This window comes from Lissotriton vulgaris, chromosome 5 (genome assembly GCF_964263255.1).
Source record: "Lissotriton vulgaris chromosome 5, aLisVul1.2, whole genome shotgun sequence".
In the NCBI taxonomy this organism is placed as follows: domain Eukaryota; kingdom Metazoa; phylum Chordata; class Amphibia; order Caudata; family Salamandridae; genus Lissotriton; species Lissotriton vulgaris.
Window position 1 is genome coordinate 1925909018 of NC_141693.1, and position 18967 is coordinate 1925927984.

The 18967-nt window shown below is 46.8% G+C and overlaps 1 protein-coding gene across 1 annotated transcript in view; it reads left to right on the top strand.

Moving 5' to 3' along the window:
* Positions 1-18967, top strand: part of LOC147717744 (histone H3-like centromeric protein A) — a 176846-nt gene that overhangs the window by 54535 nt on the left and 103344 nt on the right. The window contains exon 3 of the mRNA XM_086924526.1: positions 13902-14026. Coding sequence (XP_086780652.1) covers positions 13902-14026 — 125 coding nt within the window. The remainder of the gene's footprint in view (positions 1-13901; positions 14027-18967) is intronic.

Genomic DNA, 18967 nt, shown 5'->3' on the forward strand with positions numbered 1-18967 from the left:
TCGGCTTCAATATCTATATTATTAAGAAGGCCAAATATATTCTCCTTTTGCTCCTAAATTATAAATAGTTTATGAAATTTGTCTGCCGGATGTTTCCTCCATCGCCAAGGTTGGCTTTGGATAGACCGTTAAATACGATTTTGGCAGTTCTAATGTGTCTGCCATTTGAGCAGATCCCAAAATCTACTATCCAACATAACTCTAATAAAACCACTTTTCTTCTATCCATCACCTCACCTAAGACCACAAGCTCTCTCATACAAAAAACGTTCTTATATTTTGCAAAACGTAAAGTCATTTTATCAGCCAATCCTAAATCCCTTATGCTTTTCGTTTAAAGCAAAGAATCATTCTACAAACAAAGATCTACATTCTTTGGTTGTGACTAGATGCCTTACATTTTATTTAAATTCCACTAAAGGTTTCTACAAATCAGACCAGTTATTTGTTGCCTTCAGACCACCAAACAAAGGAAGCCCGATAACGAAAACAGACTCTAGCAAGATGGATTGTTTTTGCATTACACAATACAAGAACATTAGAATGTTGAGCGCTCCATTGAAAACAATGGAGTGCTCTGGGCGTCTAATGGCCAGTAGAAGCTTGAAGCATCAACATTCCAATGTTTGTTCACGGCTACAGCAGTAAACTAAGGGATTTCAACCCCCTCGGGCTTCGTGAGGTCTTTGTTTTACAAATTGGAACATTCGGCCCTCTAGGGGCAGAATGTTCTAATAGCCTCCAATTGGCTCTACCGCCCAATAAAGGCCCAAACTTTGTTACTCTGGAGCAGGCCTTTAAAGGCTGGTAGAGCCTGCCATGGCGAGCTTTACAGCTACAGTACAAGCTCATGAATAAGACGCTAAAAAGATGAGTAAGAGCACACTCTACACGAACGATGGCAACTACAAAAGCTCTTTTTGCTAGACTCTTTTTGGAAGAAGATATTTCCAATGCTACGACCTGGTAGACCAAGCATGCATTCTCCAAGCATTACTCAATTGTTGTTGATGTCACCACTGATGCATCAGTGTGAAGGGCAGTGCTCAAAAGCCTTTTACATAAGGTAATCCTTAGGCCCTCTGCATTGTGAACTGCTATGATAATCTTAATTTAAGCATGTGACTCTATGAAAGATCCAATTTAGAAGGAATAAAGTTACCTATCTGTAAATCTGGTTCTCCAGCATTGGATTCACATGCAACCCACCATCCTACACTTGTCATGAGGCTTGGGAAAATTGTCATAAAAACATGTTACGAGCTAAAGAGTCTGACAGTTGGAAGCCTCTAGCAAGGGAACAGCTGGGGGTGCTGGTCGCTGATTGGCTGTAGTCTGATCGTCTATAAGGATGTGGATAGGTTACTACCATCTATTGGAAAGGTGATTGAGTGTAAGGCCTACACGGCTATACTATCATCGTTAACAGGGTGGGCCAGTCTGGCGACTGGAGATAATTCAAGCATGTGAATCTATGAAAGATGGCAATGCTGGAGAACCGGAGTTGCAGGTACGTTTTTTACTTTCATCAAAACTTTATATCTCCTAATAGCTCAATGAAGTATACAGGCATTGGTCTCTTGGAAGGTGGGTGGCGAAGCACAGATGCAGAGTAATGTAGAAACATTGAACTTTTGTTCCAACTTAACATGTCTTCGTGAAGTGTGGTATTTAGGGGACCTGGAAATGAAAATATATGGAGTATTTGAAGAAACAAAGCTGTTTAAAGTGAAGACCGATTCAAGGGCGACATAGCCTTCTTGATTTCCACTGATAATAAATTGAGTGCCCCAGCGCTGTCGCTGAGTGGAACTACGATAAAGGTTGTGAAGATCAGTAGTGAGAACAAGCATTGGAAATGCAATAGATCTCGCATTAGGAAAGTTTGAGCGATTGGTATTGTAAATGACACTTTTTATGTATGTGTTGGTTTTGAAAATAGCAAAATTAATAGCTTTGTCAGTTACAATGTCAATAGTTTTTAACTTTCGCAAATGTGACACCTATAGCTTTTGTAATGCAATGTGTGTTGTATTTAAGTGACTTAGATGTATTGATTTTACAAATAACAATGGCTTTTAATTTTGTAAATAATTAATACTTAAATAAAAGTTATTGTAATTTATAATGGCAATAGCTTAAACGCTTGTAAATAACTTTTGTGAAGATTATGTTCAGTGTATTTTATAGTGACGAAAATCCAAGAACATTGCATTTGCACCTACGCACATGCACACGCACGCACACACACACACACACACACACACACACACACACACACACACACACACACACACACATAGATGTGGTGGTGGTGGTGGATCTGGGGGATGTGGATGTGGTGGTGGTGGATGTGGTGGTGGTGGATGTGGTGGTGGTGGATGTGGTGGTGGTGGTGGATGTGGTGGTGGTGGTGGATGTGGTGGTGGTGGTGGATGTGGTGGTGGTGGTGGATGTGGTGGTGGTGGATGTGGTGGTGGTGGATGTGGTGGTGGTGGATGTGGGGGTGGTGGTGGATGTGGGGGTGGATGCGGTGGTGGGTGCGGTGGTGGTGGGTGTGGTGGTGGTGGTGGTGGATGTGGTGGTGGGTGTGGTGGTGGTGGTGGTGGATGTGGATGTGGTGGTGGTGGTGGATGTGGATGTGGTGGTGGATGTGGATGTGGTGGTGGTGGTGGATGCGGTGGTGGATGTGGTGTTGGGTGTGGTGGATGTGGTGGATGTGGTGGATGCGGTGGTGGATGTGGTGGTGGATGTGGTGTTGGGTGTGGTGGATGTGGTGGATGTGGTGGTGGATGTGGTGGATGCGGTGGTGGTGGATGCGGTGGTGGTGGTGGTGGTGGATGCGGTGGTGGTGGTGGATGCGGTGGTCATGGTGGATGCGGTGGTCATGGTGGATGTGGAGGTCATGGTGGATGTGGAGGTCATGGTGGATGTGGAGGTCATGGTGGATGTGGAGGTCATGGTGGATGTGGAGGTCATGGTGGATGTGGAGGTCATGGTGGATGTGGAGGTCATGGTGGATGTGGAGGTCATGGTGGATGTGGAGGTCATGGTGGATGTGGAGGTCATGGTGGATGTGGAGGTCATGGTGGATGTGGAGGTCATGGTGGATGTGGAGGTCATGGTGGATGTGGAGGTCATGGTGGATGTGGAGGTCATGGTGGATGTGGAGGTGATGGTGGATGTGGAGGTGATGGTGGATGTGGTGGTGGTGGTGGATGTGGTGGTGGTGGTGGATGTGGTGGTGGTGGTGGATGTGGTGGATGTGGTGGATGTGGTGGATGTGGTGGATGTGGTGGATGTGGTGGATGCGGTGTTGGGTGTGGTGGTGGATGTGGTGGTGGATGCGGTGGCGGTGGTGGATGCGGTGGTGGAAGTGGTGTTGGGTGTGGTGGTGGAAGTGGTGTTGGGTGTGGTGGTGGATGTGGTGGTGGATGTGGTGGTGGTGGATGTGGTGGTGGTGGATGTGGTGGTGGTGGATGTGGTGGTGGTGGATGTGGTGGTGGTGGATGTGGTGGTGGTGGTGGATGTGGTGGTGGTGGTGGATGTGGTGGTGGTGGTGGTGGTGGTGGTGGTGGATGTGTTGGTGGTGGTGGTGGTGGTGGATGTGGATGTGGTGGTGGTGGTGGTGGTGGATGTGGATGTGGTGGTGGTGGATGTGGATGTGGATGTGGTGGTGGTGGTGGTGGATGTGGATGTGGTGGTGGTGGATGTGGATGGTGGATGTGGAGGTGGTGGTGGTGGTGGATGTGGATGTGGTGGTGGATGTGGAGGTGGTGGTGGTGGATGTGGAGGTGATGGTGGATGTGGAGGTGATGGTGGATGTGGAGGTGATGATGGTGGATGTGGTGGTGGATGTGGTGGTGGATGTGGTGGTGGATGTGGTGGTGGATGTGGTGGTGGATGTGGTGGTGGATGTGGTGGTGGATGGGGTGGTGGATGGGGCGGTGGATGGGGCGGTGGATGGGGTGGTGGATGTAGTGGCGGTGGATGTGGCGGTGGATGTGGCGGTGCATGTGGAGGTGATGGTGGATGGATGCACACATGGATGGATGCAAATGTGAATGGGTGGGTGAATGGATGCATGGATACGTTTATAGCTGATAGGTGTATACTTGGATGAATATATGGTTGGATGGGCGTGCCTGCATGCGAAGGTGGATGGGTAGGAGTGGCAGCACACGGAGATGGATGAAAGTGTGAATGGGTGGATTTATAGAAACTGGATAATTTCAGATACAATTTATAATAAGAGGCGCTTTGCAGAGCTGGCGACGCTGCACCTCTCTAGATGTCACGTTAAGTTTGCTGAACTATGGGAATGTCACACCGAAGTGAAACCCTTCCGTTAACGAGCTGTCCAGGTTCCCAGGCCGACTCTCTGCACTTTATCCACAGTGGGAGAGTGACATGAGTCGAGAAAAACATTCAGTTAATAAAACCGCATCCGAACCAAGTCCTGCAGCTATGAAAAGAGCAAATACATGTAATAAAGGTATTGTTTTGAACGTTTGACGCTGAAGCAGATACCAAGCACAGGGGATATGGGGGTGGGGGGGGAAATAGTTCCTCCATGGTCTATGTTTCGGCAACACACGTAGATGGATGAAAGTGTGAATGGGTGGGTGGATGCTTGGGTGAAACGATGCATGGGTGGATGTTGAATGATGGATGTCGGAAGCAGCTCATTGAGGGAGTTCTGTGAAATAAAATATTCACCAAATGGCCCCATGCGTGTCACTTGAGCCAACCTTGGGTTTGTATTTAGATCACACACCGAACATTAAGAACGCAAGGTACTGGGAAGAATCCCGAAAAGTGTGCGCAATGACTGAACGGAAGGCAAGAAACTGAATAAGCAGAAACAGACTGAGTAACTGGATCGTAACCTCATCTCTGTGTGTCTGCCGAGTCCAGGATTCAAATGAAGTGAGGGGCATGGAGGCAGCAGACGCATGGGAAGGCGTGACAGGATGACATTGGTGGGGCCTGGGAGGGGAAAAGAGGGGGAGAGAGCAGAGGCCATATAATAGATACATTCACTCCGATGTCATTCTTTCATCAAAACTCCTGGGTTTTACCAAGTCTGCAGCAAACTTTCAGTCCGTCTAGGACCTTACGAATTTCTCATGAGATGGGGAGATTACCAGTGATGGAGGGCGGACGGAGGCCACAACAGGGGCAGAAAAAAAACAAGAAAAAAGTTAAAAGAAAAGGAGACACGGCCGGCCATGAAACTGAAAGTACGGCCGCCGGCCGTGAAAGCCTTTGATGCCGCAGGGGGTGGAGCGGCACCAAGCTGGGCAACAGATGGCTGACGATTTGATGCTGTGCACGCGCATTTTATGTCAATGCGCTTGCGCATTGACCTAAAAGCGCACGGGCACAGCATCAAATCACCAGTTAGTTAAAGTCTGTTTAAACCCCTATAGTCTCGCTCCGCTCAATGTGCATGCGCATTGAGAGGCGAGACCTAAAGAAGGACACGTGAAACAGCTAATGTTATCCGTACTACTTGCTACCAATAAAATTAAAGATGGGAATTTTTTTCCTTTTATCTTCTATGACATGGTTCTTAACAAACGTGTCCTCGAGTTCAAATTGTAATGGCAAAGATTTTAAACTATAATGTATTGTACCAAGAATAGTGTGACGCCTCCTTTTGATACATGTGACTCTGTCTAGGACCTTCCAAAAGCAATATTAATCAAACAAACTACTAATGCTAGAGGCAAGTATCTTTGCGAAAAGCATAGCTATACATTTTGAGCAATTAAATGCCTGGTGACCTTCAGGTTCCCCAGCTTATCTTACACTTCCCAGCAAATGGCATTAAGAACGTGGTAGACTACATCCTAGTACAAGGGCAACACTTTGAACTTTGCATCAACTTTGCTGTGTTGGAACCTTTTATGAAAGACCACTTACGACCATTTTGTAACCTACAAGGATTTCACATACTGATGGAAACAAAAAGATTAATTGGACACTTTAAAGTGACTGTCTCAAAGGTTTAAGGCATTAATATATCTAATGGCCCCAAAACCTGTTCCAATCACTGCACCTGTTCCCCATGGAAACTGAGAGGTTATTGGCTTTTATTAGCCTGTTCTGACATTTGCAAGGCATTCTGGGTAAAAAAAAAAAACACGCTGCAATCAAGGCAGTTAATCCCTCTGTGAATTCTTTTTAATCTTCACTAATGCCAGGGGTTTGAGGAGTTTCTAGGTGTCCGATGACTCCAGCCTCAAATAATACAGCAATCCCCACCCACACACTTGTTCAGTCCACATTGACTTCCCCAATCCTGCATGTCGTGGTTTGGTTTACACTAATACATTTTAGTGCTGGTGCCTGCATCACTGCACTAAACAGATAAGTCACACTAGGAAGTAGATTTATGATAATGCGCGAGGAGACACTACAGTTGATTGAAATATAGTGGTCGATGGTAGTTTTTAGGTCTCGCGACCTATCGATGTGCGCAAGCGCATCGAGCGGAGCGAGAATTCATGTCGGCAAAACACAAGTCAAACCAAAGGGCTTTCAGCCCCGCGGTTTTCTTGCAGTTCCCGTGTACATGCACGCGCATCGCATGCAAGCCCAGCCTCTCGCATTCCCAGGCTCTCCCGCCCCCATCCGGCATCAGGCTTCTCCTCCCCTAGCAGCACTCCTCCCACACCAGCAACTCCCCCCTCCCACACCAGCACCTCCCCTCTCTCTCACCGCAAACACACCCTTGCCCTAGCAGCACTCCTTCCACACCAGCACCTCCCCCCTCCCACACCAGCACCTCCCCTCTCTCTCCCCGCAAACACAGCCTTGCCCTAACAGCACTCCTCCCACACCAGCACCTCCCCCCTCCCACACCAGCACCTCCCCACTCCCACACCAGCACCTCCCCTCTCTCTACAAAAGAAAATTTCTCATTGAACCTAGTCTTACAGATAAATGCTGGAACGCAAATTCATTCGCTGGCCTCACTTCTCCCCCCTAATTGCTTACCAGCCATGTCACACACCACCATTCGCTGTGCCTCGCATCGGAGCATCAGACCTTCTCTTTCCCCTCATTAACAGGCTTCCCCGCCCCTAAAAGCTTCCTTCAGCGATGTTCTTGTTAGTTTGTTTACTTCTGTGGTGAATCATCAGGAAGTGCTTGTTTTTTAAGTGACTACAAATGTATATTACATTTTGCGCCAAAGCAGTGTTCCTGTCCCTTTTACTGATACGTGTAGCGTTTTTACACACATTGATACAGTTGCTGCTGCAGCATCACAAAGATGCAGACAACGTTTTTTCCTTCTGGAAAGGAGATTGTGCTGGGAGAGGAGCGACTTTAGTTTCAGGTCACCATGCAAGACAACAACAAAAATTAATACTTGCAAAAAGGCAATGCAAATGTTCTTTTGTTTCTCATTTTGCCGTAGGCGTCATTGGGGATACATAAAGCACAGGCATTTTAGCTAAATTGTAAACTAACTTGTTGCGGAAAGGTTTCGATGAGAAATTAAAGGCAAGCTGATCAGGAGGAGACAAAGAGAGGGTCGCCAAAAGAGGAATGTGGGGGCTGTAAACCGGACCCAAGAAACCGATCCACAGACTGGAGAGGCAGCAGGCGTCAGAAGGGGACAAGCTGGTGAAACTCACAAAGGAAATGAAGTCGCAAGGTTGGTCTTCGTTTCCCCTCCGCAGATCAAGTTACACCCCTGCCCTGCTGGGTATCAGCGGGGGGAGGGGGGCCTAGTCAAAGTGCACGGAGTCCCTGCAGTCTTCAGAACAGAATATTGCAACGTGTACAGGTCGAGTATTTAGTGTTCAGCTTACCAGAGTGCTGAAGAATCAGGATATATCATCTCATCCCATCCCAATGTTTGACAAGAGAGTCACAGGGAGCCCCAACTGTTTAGAGTTAGGTGCATGAAAGGCCCCATTCTAAACTATAGTTACTTGCTTCTAGAACGGTCACGAAAATTAGGAATCCTAATAAAACAGCATTTATAGCCATTAACAAAGATTTCCAATTTTGAAGCACTTAAGGAAAGGAGCTAATATAATCACATCTCAGTCAGAGCAACTTCTTTGTGCAATGGATCCATCGTCTTTGCTGCTGTTGATTGTACGATTCATCCATTGGCAAAATCAAGCACTGGATGTCATGCCATTTCCTCTAAGGTCACACCAACAATATCAGAGCATCCACTAACACGCAACGTCACTCACACCCACGCAAGCCCACTATCACCCACGCAACGCCACTTACACATGCCACGCCACTTACACACGCCACGCCACTTACACACGCCACGCCACTTACACACGCCACGCCACTTACACACGCCACGCCACTCACACACGCCACGCCACTCACACATGCCACGCCACTCACACATGCCACGCCACTCACACATGCCACGCCACTCACACATGCCACGCCACTCACACATGCCACGCCACTCACACATGCCACGCCACTCACACATGCCACGCCACTCACACATGCAACGCCACTCTCACTCACGCAACGCCACTCTCACTCACGCAACGCCACTCTCACTCACGCAACGCCACTCTCACTCACGCAACGCCACTCTCACTCACGCAACGCCACTCTCACTCACGCAACGCCACTCTCACTCACGCAACGCCACTCACTCACGCAAAGCCACTCACACACACGCAGTGCCACTTTCACCCACACAGCACCACTCGCAGCCACGCAACGCCACTCACAGCCACGCAACGCCACTCACAGCCACGCAACACCACTCACACCCACGCAAGCCCACTATCACCCACGCAAGCCCACTCACCCACGCCACACCACACTCACCCACGCCACACCACACTCACCCACGCCACACCACACTCACCCACGCCACACCACACTCACCCACGCCACACCACTCACCTACGCCACACCACTCACCCACGCAACGCCACTCACTCACCCACGCAACGCCACTCACTCACCCACGCAACGCCACTCACCCACGCAACGCCACTCACTCAACGCCACTCACACCCAGGCAGTGCCACTTTCACCCACACTGTGCAGTGCACAATAGGTCTCGCAGTAGGAAAGTTGGAGCTATTGGTTTTGTAAATGACAAAGCCCTTTATGTTTTTAAAATGAAAACAAAAATAAAAGGCATTGTTATTTGCAATTGTAATAGCTCCAACTTTCCTACTGCGAGACCTATTGGCAACGCCAGTGCTTGTTAGAGTCTGTGTTAGCCAGACCTAGGTTGAAGAGAGGTGGGTTGTCATGGGTTGTTATGGAGAGCTCAGCCTTAGCCCAGCTAAGAAATCTAACGGCCAGTGACCGGCTCCTCATAAAAGACAATGACAACCAGACGGCGTCTGTTCTCCTGCTAGACCACTAGAAGGCATCGGTTCTATCTGCCAGTGGGAGGACACATCCCAATTTTTTAGGTCTCGCCCACGCAGCTCGCATGCGCTGTATAGGAGGGCCTTTAGCTGTCGTTCTTCACTTTTTCAAGCACTGCACTCGTGCTTGTGGCGGCATCCACCATGTGGGAGCGCGCAGCGGCGCACCACAAGCACAAGTGCAGTGCTTGAAAAGTGAAGACTGCTTTCCTAAGAGCACATGCGTGCCTCTCTCCTCGCCCAAACGTCCCGGCCACTCACTCGCTCTGCCCTCTCCGTCTCCTTTTTTTGCTCTTGCTTCTCTTGCGCTTCTTGTTCTAAACATTCATCAGTTTTCCACCCTTGTTGGATATATTTTATTAACGAGGAATCCTTTATTTTTATGCCAAGCTCTCATCTATCTTTTTGATGCCTCTTACTCAAAGCGACCGTCACTCTGTTTAGCGCCTTTTTTATTTTGAGCTTCCTCCGTGGGCGCCACTTTATTTGCTCCACCAACATCAGCACCCACTCAAGTATACCAGTCTTTCTCTATTTCCATTCTTGCTATGGGCTGAATGTTTTATTATATATGTGCACTGCCTTACCAGTGTGCTTGAGTACATCTGAGCACTTTCTATTAGGAAAGAAAGCAGAAGTCTTTCCACACACAGGCTTTTTCCTTCCATTAGTGATCTCCGGGGATGTTCATCTGGCCGGGATTGAGAAATTCTCCAAGTGAAGTCCCTTCCATGGACACACAGATATTGCCTTTGACCCTGCCCTACAGCCAAACTCCCCAACGTCTTACTACTTTCTACCCATGCGGGGCTGTCCTGTTCACGTCCCAGGATGTGCACTTCAACAACCGAGCCTTCCTCCTCCAGGCCAAGATAAATGCAGTTCCTCCCCTCTTCTCCTCATCAGGGATCGCATTCCTTTTTAAAAAAAAAAAAAAAAAACATCAGACTGTTAGCACTACAGTCAGTCTCTACTGTATAGAGTTTTATCTCCTCTAACCCCCATTTCAAATCTCGTCACCCCTGCCTATTTTCTATACTGCAGAGAAACTTGACCTAGTCGATCAAGAGATCCCAGAAACTTTGCATAAAGGTGTTATTGCTCCTGCTCCAGCCAAGTTCTATTTTCCTAGTACACAAGAAAGACCAAGCATTTGCAATGCAATAGGTCTCGCATTTACGCGAGTTTGAGCTATTGACATTGCAAATGACAATGCCTTTTATTTTTGTTTTTAAACATAAATAAAAGGCATTGTCATTTACAATGGCAATAGCTTAAAATCGCCTAAATGCGAGACCCATTGCATTGCAAATGCTTGTTTAACAAGGTGGGATAAAGCGACTAACAAATGGTTTCTGGACATCGTGCATTAAGGTCACCCACTAGGATTCATTAATAAACCTCTGGCACATCTCCAAAAAGTTGAACATAAGCAACTAAGGGAGCTCAGAAAAATAATTGCAATTCTTCTATCCAAAAAGTGATAGAAAAGGTGCTGAAACATCACAAAAACAAAGGATACTATCCCGGATTCTTCCTAATCTTGAAGAATTGAAAATGGAGACCAATCCAGGACCTACCGAGCATCAAACTAATATCTTTAGAAGAAATAGTGTTACTGAATGGTAACTCCTTCCTTTAATTCAAAAACATGAGACGGCTCTACTGTATATGGTGGAGCATCTTCGCTCCGTGCTTGAGGCGGGGCAAACGGCGGCGCTGGTGCTATTAGATCTGAGCGCCGCCTTTGACACCGTTTCGCACCCGATCCTTCTGCGTCGTCTAGAGGAGGTTGGTGTCACCGGCATCACTCTCCAATGGTTCCGGTCCTTTTTAGCCAATCGGGCCTTTAGCGTGACCGTCCCGCCGTATCAGTCCAAATACCATCCGCTGGACCTGGGGGTTCCCCAAGGCTCCTCGCTGAGTCCTACGTTGTTTAATCTATACGTAAGGCCGCTAGCTGAGGTTGTCAGGCAATGGGGCATGACAATGGTGTCATACGCCGATGATACCCAGCTAGCGGTCACGATCAGCGGGGATGCCGATGTGGATGCCCCCAGATTCCAACAAGGACTGCGGGCGGTCGCCGGCTGGATGACGTCCAACTGTCTCCAGCTGAACGCTAGTAAGACCGAGGTCATGATTTTTGGCAAACAACCGGAACTTTGGGGAGAGAGATGGTGGCCAGGGGATTTGGGTCTTACACCCACCCCAGTCTCCGAGCTTAAAAACCTCGGGGTCTGGTTGGACCCTTCCCTTACGTTTGTTTGTCACACCAAACGTACGGCGGCCTGTTGTTTCGGCATCCTACGCGGGCTTCGTCCTGTGATCAAGTTTTTTGATGCCTCTACTAGGCAACTCGTGATCCAAGCCACTGTCATCTCTAGGCTGGATTACGCGAGCTCCCTATTAGTAGGCCTGAACCAGGCAGAGATTGGACGCCTGCAGCGAATCCAGAATGCCGCAGCAAGATCGGTGGTAGGATTACCTAGATCGTGCCCCACTTCCAGTACCCTGCGCTCATTGCACTGGCTCCCGGTGGCTCAGCGGATTCGGTTTAAGGTCCTCTGTGTCGCCTATAAAATTCTTAATGGGTCTCCAGCTACGATTCTTTCTACACTTCTGGTTCATTACATCCCAGCCCGAGCTTTAAGATCTGCTGATCTAGAACTGGCTGTTGTCCCCCGCTTTAAGCGGAGTAGGGCCGGCGGACGCTCCTTTCAAGTCCGTGCGGCGTTGCTCTGGAACTCCCTTCCCCCGGCGATTCGGGCCCTCGGGGATCTGCTTTCCTTTCGCCGTGCGGTGAAAACCTTCTTATTTCCTTAGTTTTAAAATTTGTTCTGATTTATTGTTTCGTTGTGTTGTGCTGCTACCTTGTCGGGCGCCAGGACGCTCCTTTGCTGGAGCATCTGTGCGCCTAATAAAAACGCATAACATAACATAACCTAACATAACATGATTTGCTTTCAACAGATCTAGATGATGCATATTTTATATATGTTATGTTATGTTATGTTATTCGGGATTTGTAAAGCGCACGGGCACCCAGAGGTTTCATGGCGCTTCGTGCCCATTGCCAGTTTCTAAGATTTGAAGACTGCCAACATTATCAATTAAGAGCTTTTCTATTTGGCCTCTTTTCGGCCCCATCAGTGTTCATGAAATGTATGGTACTGGTGGTTGTTGTTGTGGTCTATCTACGGCAAAACAAATGCATGGCCTATTCGCATCTATCTTACTGGATGATTAATAGCACCATCATACAATCACTCACAAAAGGAGATACAGTTCACACTGTCCACCTTCACAAAGGTAAGTTTAGCAGTAAAAATCAGAAAATCCAAGCTAGAGTGTGAAAGAGATAATCTGGAAGGTACGTCCATCACAGGAAATGGGAACAAAATAAAAAGACTGGGCATTCCTTACTCAAGCCCGAAAAATAGTACCAGTAAGGTTCATAAAGACACTTGTCTCATGTCTTCATACACCTAGCTACTTCCACATTGTCGCCTATGCATAATGCCAGTGCAGGAGGAATTCAGCAAGCAATGGATTCCGGCAGAAGACAAATGAGGACAAAATCCATATAACACAGCATAACGAAAGTAGCCTCACATGGTGGATGATAGCATTAATGGTAAGCCTGCAAACATTTTTCTATCAGAACCCCAAGTTTTAATAATTACCAGGATGGATAGCACATCTCTTGGGACAGCTTATGAGCGGACATTAGAACAAATCGAAAAAATCAATGCACATCAATCTTCTGTAGTTAAAAGCAATGAGGCTTGCTCTAAAAGGAGTCTGATAACAAGTGTTGATACGCATGGACAGTACAACTATGTACTATATAAAAAAGAAAGGGGGCACAAAATATTTTGCACTGTCCCAGGGACACAACATCTGTGGTTGTGGGCACTCGAAAATGAGTGGTTGTTCCAGTGGCGCATGTACCATGGCGAACAGCGTGTGCAGAAAAACTCTGCAGGCTTCGTTCAGTAAACCACGAATGGGAAATCAACCAACATCTTCTGAACTATTGTTCAAGTCATAGGGACAGTCACAGATAGACTCCTATGCAATAAACACCAACCAAAAATGGTTGAAATTCTCAAGTTGATTCCCTTGGCTGGGGTCTCAACGGCTACCATTTAGCACAAGTTGGAAAGAGTGTTTTATGCCTTCCCTCCACTTCCTTTAAACACAGTACCACTCTCCAGGGTTCAAACACAAATTTTCTACACAAACCCATCGTTTTTGCACTTGACAGGTTAGCTGCTGAAGAGCTGCAGTTCTGAGGCATAGGAATTTCAGCAGGCTGCATAGCAGTGTTTAAAGAGCTACAAGTTCTGATCTTGCGTTTACGTAACCAAGCACGCAATAGAATGTTAGACATTGCTGTGGTACAGTCACTAAATGCCGGTGTTGTGCTATTACCAAGTGTAAATGGAGCGAATTGCTGTAATAGAATGATGTACTAATGAAAGCCCATCCTCTATTCTTTCACTGTAGGTGCTGAACAAGGGTCTGCTCGGAGAAAAAGAAGATATCGGCCAGGCGAGCGGGCATTGACGGAGATCCGAAAATACCAGAAGAGCACAAACCTGCTCATTGATAAGCTTCCTTTCTCCAGGCTGGTACTTGAGCCTCTTTATTTTTCACCTGTGGTCGAGAGTTCAGGTGTTCTAGTAGTTTACATTTTATAGCTAGATTGAAGTCCTAGATGCCAAACGAAACAATTGCTTTGTGCCTGTTGCAGTACCTCTTGTCACTTCAGATCTTTCCTCGTTTACTGAGCAGTAATGGGCACTCTAGGGATGTGTGTCCTGTTCACCGCTTTAATGGAAGAGCCTGGTCTGGCACTTGATTGTGGTGAACACCACAATACCTAGCCTCAGCACACTTGAACCTCCTAGGCCGGATCAAAGTTTCTCCTTGGTTGTGTCTTGATAGTATTGCTTTGAGCTTCCCAGACAATGGTTGAGGGAGTGCTGCAGGTGGAGTGGGTGCTGAACAAGAACACATAGGGTTTCGGAGTGTTCGTGATGATGCCTGTTTGCAAGCAGCTCACTACATGCAGCTCACTAGGATTGCTTTTTTCAAGCTTTACTAAACATGCCTAAATCCCTACATGTGGCCTCTATTATGGTTGTCCTGGTTTAGTTCTCTTATTGTTGGTCCACTACTGAAAAAAGCTTTTATTGTTCGATTATTTAAAATCATTACAATATACTAACTGTATAAAAATAGTTATCTAAAAAAGAATCGTAAGTTATATTCCCTAAACTTTTTCCTCCAGTCAGTTAAACGTAAAACCTTCATAAAATATCATGTTCTGACTGTGCGGTTTAAAAACAAAGTGCATAAGTGTTTTTAAATTTGAGGTGTATCCGCCTCTCTCCTCCATCCAGACCTACAGTTTCCTTTTTGCAGCTCAGCGTTTGCGGACAGTTCCGCGCAAATTAGGTCTGTAAATTTCCCCAGCCGTGCTACTGTTTGACTTGCTGTAGACAAAAAACACAAGTCCGAAATTTTGCAGCATCGGTTGAGGCCCTGAGCTCTGCAAATTGGGATGACCAACCGTTGCCTCTCCCTGGCTAACTTTGGGCAGCCAGAGAGAGGCAGGCTACTGATTTTTCCGGACGGGCCCAGCTTGGGTTGAACTCCACTATAGGTAGTACCAGGAACCTCATGTGAGTGATCTTTTTCAGGTTTGAACGGAAAGAGCTTGTTCAAAGTAGGGCTATGCTTTACCCACTTTATAAGAGGCATCCAGTGAGGAGAGATTTGAGTGATGATGCAGACTAGCGAGATCTCTTGCGAATGATATTTGCTTTACCTGTCGGTTCACTGCTCTTTTCCATGCTGCAATTGAGATGTTCGTGTTAGCCAGGTTTTGCACCTCTATTTCCAGCAATTGGTTAGCTACTGCCAGTTGCACTTGCCATGGCAATCCGCTTTCTTCAAAGATTGTTTTAATTTACGCTTTCATAGCCGTTGCTGGAGCTCGCAGGGTGGTAATATAATATTTTATTGTGTCTCCCAGGCAAGAAATGTCGGGTCGGGAAAGCCCCAGCTCCAACCTTACTCTGGCTCTCCTAACCTGTCGTGGGATGCCCATCACTTTCTTATATGCAGCAATTTGAAAACTCATATAGAAGTTGGTAAGGGCTCAGGGGAAAATTAAGTGGCCATAGTTGACTGAGGGCAATATTTATGCTTTTAAGACTTGCAAGATGAGGTCCGTGGATGGACAATGTAATTTTCGATTAAGGTTTCCCAGAATGCAGATGATTTCTGCCCCTTTACTTCTTAAATGCTTCAGATGAGCAACTGTTGTCTTTGCCCCCTCCGTTAGCCTGAGGCCCAGGTAGTTATAATTTTTGCAAGATCTAATTTGCTGGTCACCCAGGCGCCATTGGGCTATGTGCTTTCGATGGTACTTCCCAATGATGAGAATCTTAGTCTTTTCCTGGTTTACCAATAAGTTATTCTTTTGATTAAACTTGTTTAGCGCATCTAGGGCTTTCTGTAGGCCTATCCTGGTATGATCCAAAATTACAAGGTCATCGGCATATTGAAGTATTTGGAGCCGCTTTTTCCCCAGTTTTGGAATGACTAAGTTTGCCCGTTCGTGATGATGCCGGTTTGCAAGCAGCTCACTACATGCAGCTCACTAGGATTGCTTTTTTTAAGCTTTACTAAAACTGCCTAAATCCCTACATGTGGCCTCTATTATGGTTGTCCTGGTTTAGTTCTCTTATTGTTGGTTCACTAGTTGACAGGTTAAGGGGACCATTTTGGAGCTCTGATGTGAAATCCAGAACAAGCAGCACCGGCGGATGCTGCTTTAACCTTTTATAATGGGCTCACACCCAGCTACCCGCTACATCTCACAAGGCTTGATTTCTTGTGCATAGCCCTGCGAGAGGCCCTGTGCTAATACACCAGCCCTGTGTTCACACCCTGGGCAGGCAACTTGTGAAAACAAGCAGACCACACTCTATGAAGCTATAGGCACCGTTTAGAGAATTCCTTTTGGTAGATGATCCTTACAGCCATCCTAGTGGGATGTAAGGGCCTAATAGGATTTTCCACTCAAGTGCCCTATGCAACTGACCACACGGGGTAGGAGGAGCAGTGCAGGAGTGCCACCCTCTCCTTTCAATCCTCCACAGCCGTCTTCCTTGCAGGTGTAATCTAAAGGTGCGCACAGAGGTGTGGAATATAAATTGAGTATACAGCAAACTTCAAGGTACACCTTCTTTTAATCAGAATAGGTTAGGGCGAGTAAGCCTTCTGGATTTGCTGGGACAGTCGGTAACAGCAAACGTTGGTTAATTCAGTACATGCCTGGGCTTTCAGAAAGGGCTGAGTGAACACACAGAGATGCAAACTTACAGGTTTTTCAATGCACAAGTTAGCAGCCCCTAGCACTGTGGTCCCCATCATATAGCTCTGAAGCAACATGCTGCTCACTACACCCTCAAATGTTGCTCCTCAGATGATCCAACCCATTTGATATTTATGTTTATCAGTCGAAAAATGCCCACGCATTGTTTCCCTTTTGAAAGGGAGGACGAAGAAACTTTTCTGATTTGGTGACCACTTCTCAAACACTTGTTCCCAAGAGGCACTGACAAAGCACAAAGGTTTGAGGATCCTAGGGGGTAAACCACGCCAAAGATGCCAGGTCTAACTGTGTGCGTTGACTGGAGTCTGGTACGCTATAACATGGCTAGCACGCTTGTATGTGTCACCTCTAATACCAATGCTGCGTCAGCAAGACTTTAATATACTTGGAAAGGGGATCCTGGTATTGGAACCATCTCCCGAGCTGTATGAGCTTCTGCCAGTTTGCTGTGTTATGAGAGCCCATTTTATTTCCACAATGTATTTGAAAGCCAACAACTAATTGACTTAATAATCCTGTTTTAGGAGACCAGCTCCAGATCTTCATCTCACTGTTTTGAAACAGTCTGCCTTGTGACTGACTGGTTGTTCTCTGTATCTCTATCTGTGTGTGTGTGTGGTATTTTTGTAGCGCAAACCCAGCCAAATGGTAGTGGAACATTGTACATGGGTCTAAGTTTGATAAATGGAAACATGCCAAAAGCAAACCACAATAGCTGCCTGAGTGTTAACATCCTTGCTGGGTTCACACATTCGTTTTTTATGGCCTGTTTTGAGTTCACCTCTGGTAAAGCGCAGAAGGCTTTATTATCCAGAGGTGTACTTGTGTTGTCATATTTTATATGAAAAAGCAGGATTTGGCGCAAATAAATTATTGCGTCAGGAGATAGTGAAGTTGTAGTCCCATGCTACTGAGAAAAGATATTTTTTCTCTTCATCAAACATCAGGTGTATTATTTAACGTACTTCGTGCCTCAATGCATAGGATAGTGCATTGCAGACCGTTATGTGGCAGTGGGTTGGAACCTGACAGCCTAGACAAAATCTGGGTGCAGGCTACTGAAAGTGGCCAAATGCATTTGACAGAGTCCTCAGTTTGCTGGGGCATTTGATCTAGTGTTTAATTGCTACACCTCCAGTCTGGAGACACAAATTGCACACTCTAAATAAGGTAAATTACTTTATCTCCCAGTCCCTCAATTTATAAATTTGTTATATTGTGTATATATGTGTGGTAGGGAAATGTAATAGTTTACTGTCCATGTAAATTATTTTCCATTTCCTGGTTACTGTAATCTGACTTCTGTTGGATACATCTGCCTGTGGATTCCTCACCTAATAAATATCCCCTGCTCCAGCATTCCGCAGAATTTTTTCCTTAGCTCTCTGCGCTGATGAGGTCGTCACAATGCCATGGCTCCGCATGACGTCACTGGAGCCATAAGAGGACCACGCCGGCATGATGACCTCAGTTCCCTTTTTTCCGCGCTGTCTACGCTAACTGTTTTTTCTAGGACTCCCCAATTCTTTCGTCTGGATACTTTGTTTTTTCAATTGTATCTCTTTCTCTTTTGACATGTCTGTCCCGAAGAAGTCTGGCTTTAAGCCCTGTAAGGAATGTGGAGGGCATATGTCTATTACTGACCCGGATGAAGACTGTCTTTGGTGTTTGTCGTCTTAACAGGATGTCGAGTACTGTTCTTCCTGCAGGAAAATAAACCCAAAGGCTCTGAAGGAACGGGAGGCTAAGCTGTATAAGTCTAAGTCGTCGACTTCGCATGACTCCAAGAGAAGACATAAGAAGAGACATGATTCTCGGCGCCGATCATCGAAGGTTGTGATGTCTAGGTCGCCTTCTTCAGCTCCTCGACGTCGAGTTAATGACTTTCTCTCCTTCTCCTTCAGTGTCTCCTCAGGCGACTCCGGTCCATTCCCCATCACACAAAGGGACTCCAGAGTGTTCACCTACGCTGAGGTACTTGCCGGCTCTGGAGGGAGTGTTGAATCCGGCTGATGCTGAGGTTTCTTCAGCCCCTGCGGATGCGCCTGCAGCTTCAGCGGCTCCAGTGGCTGCGTTTCCAGATGTGCCTCGGTTGGATCTCGAACTGGCTCATCTTCCGGCTCCGGGTTCAGATCCATCGTGTTTTTTTAATGCAATGTATGGC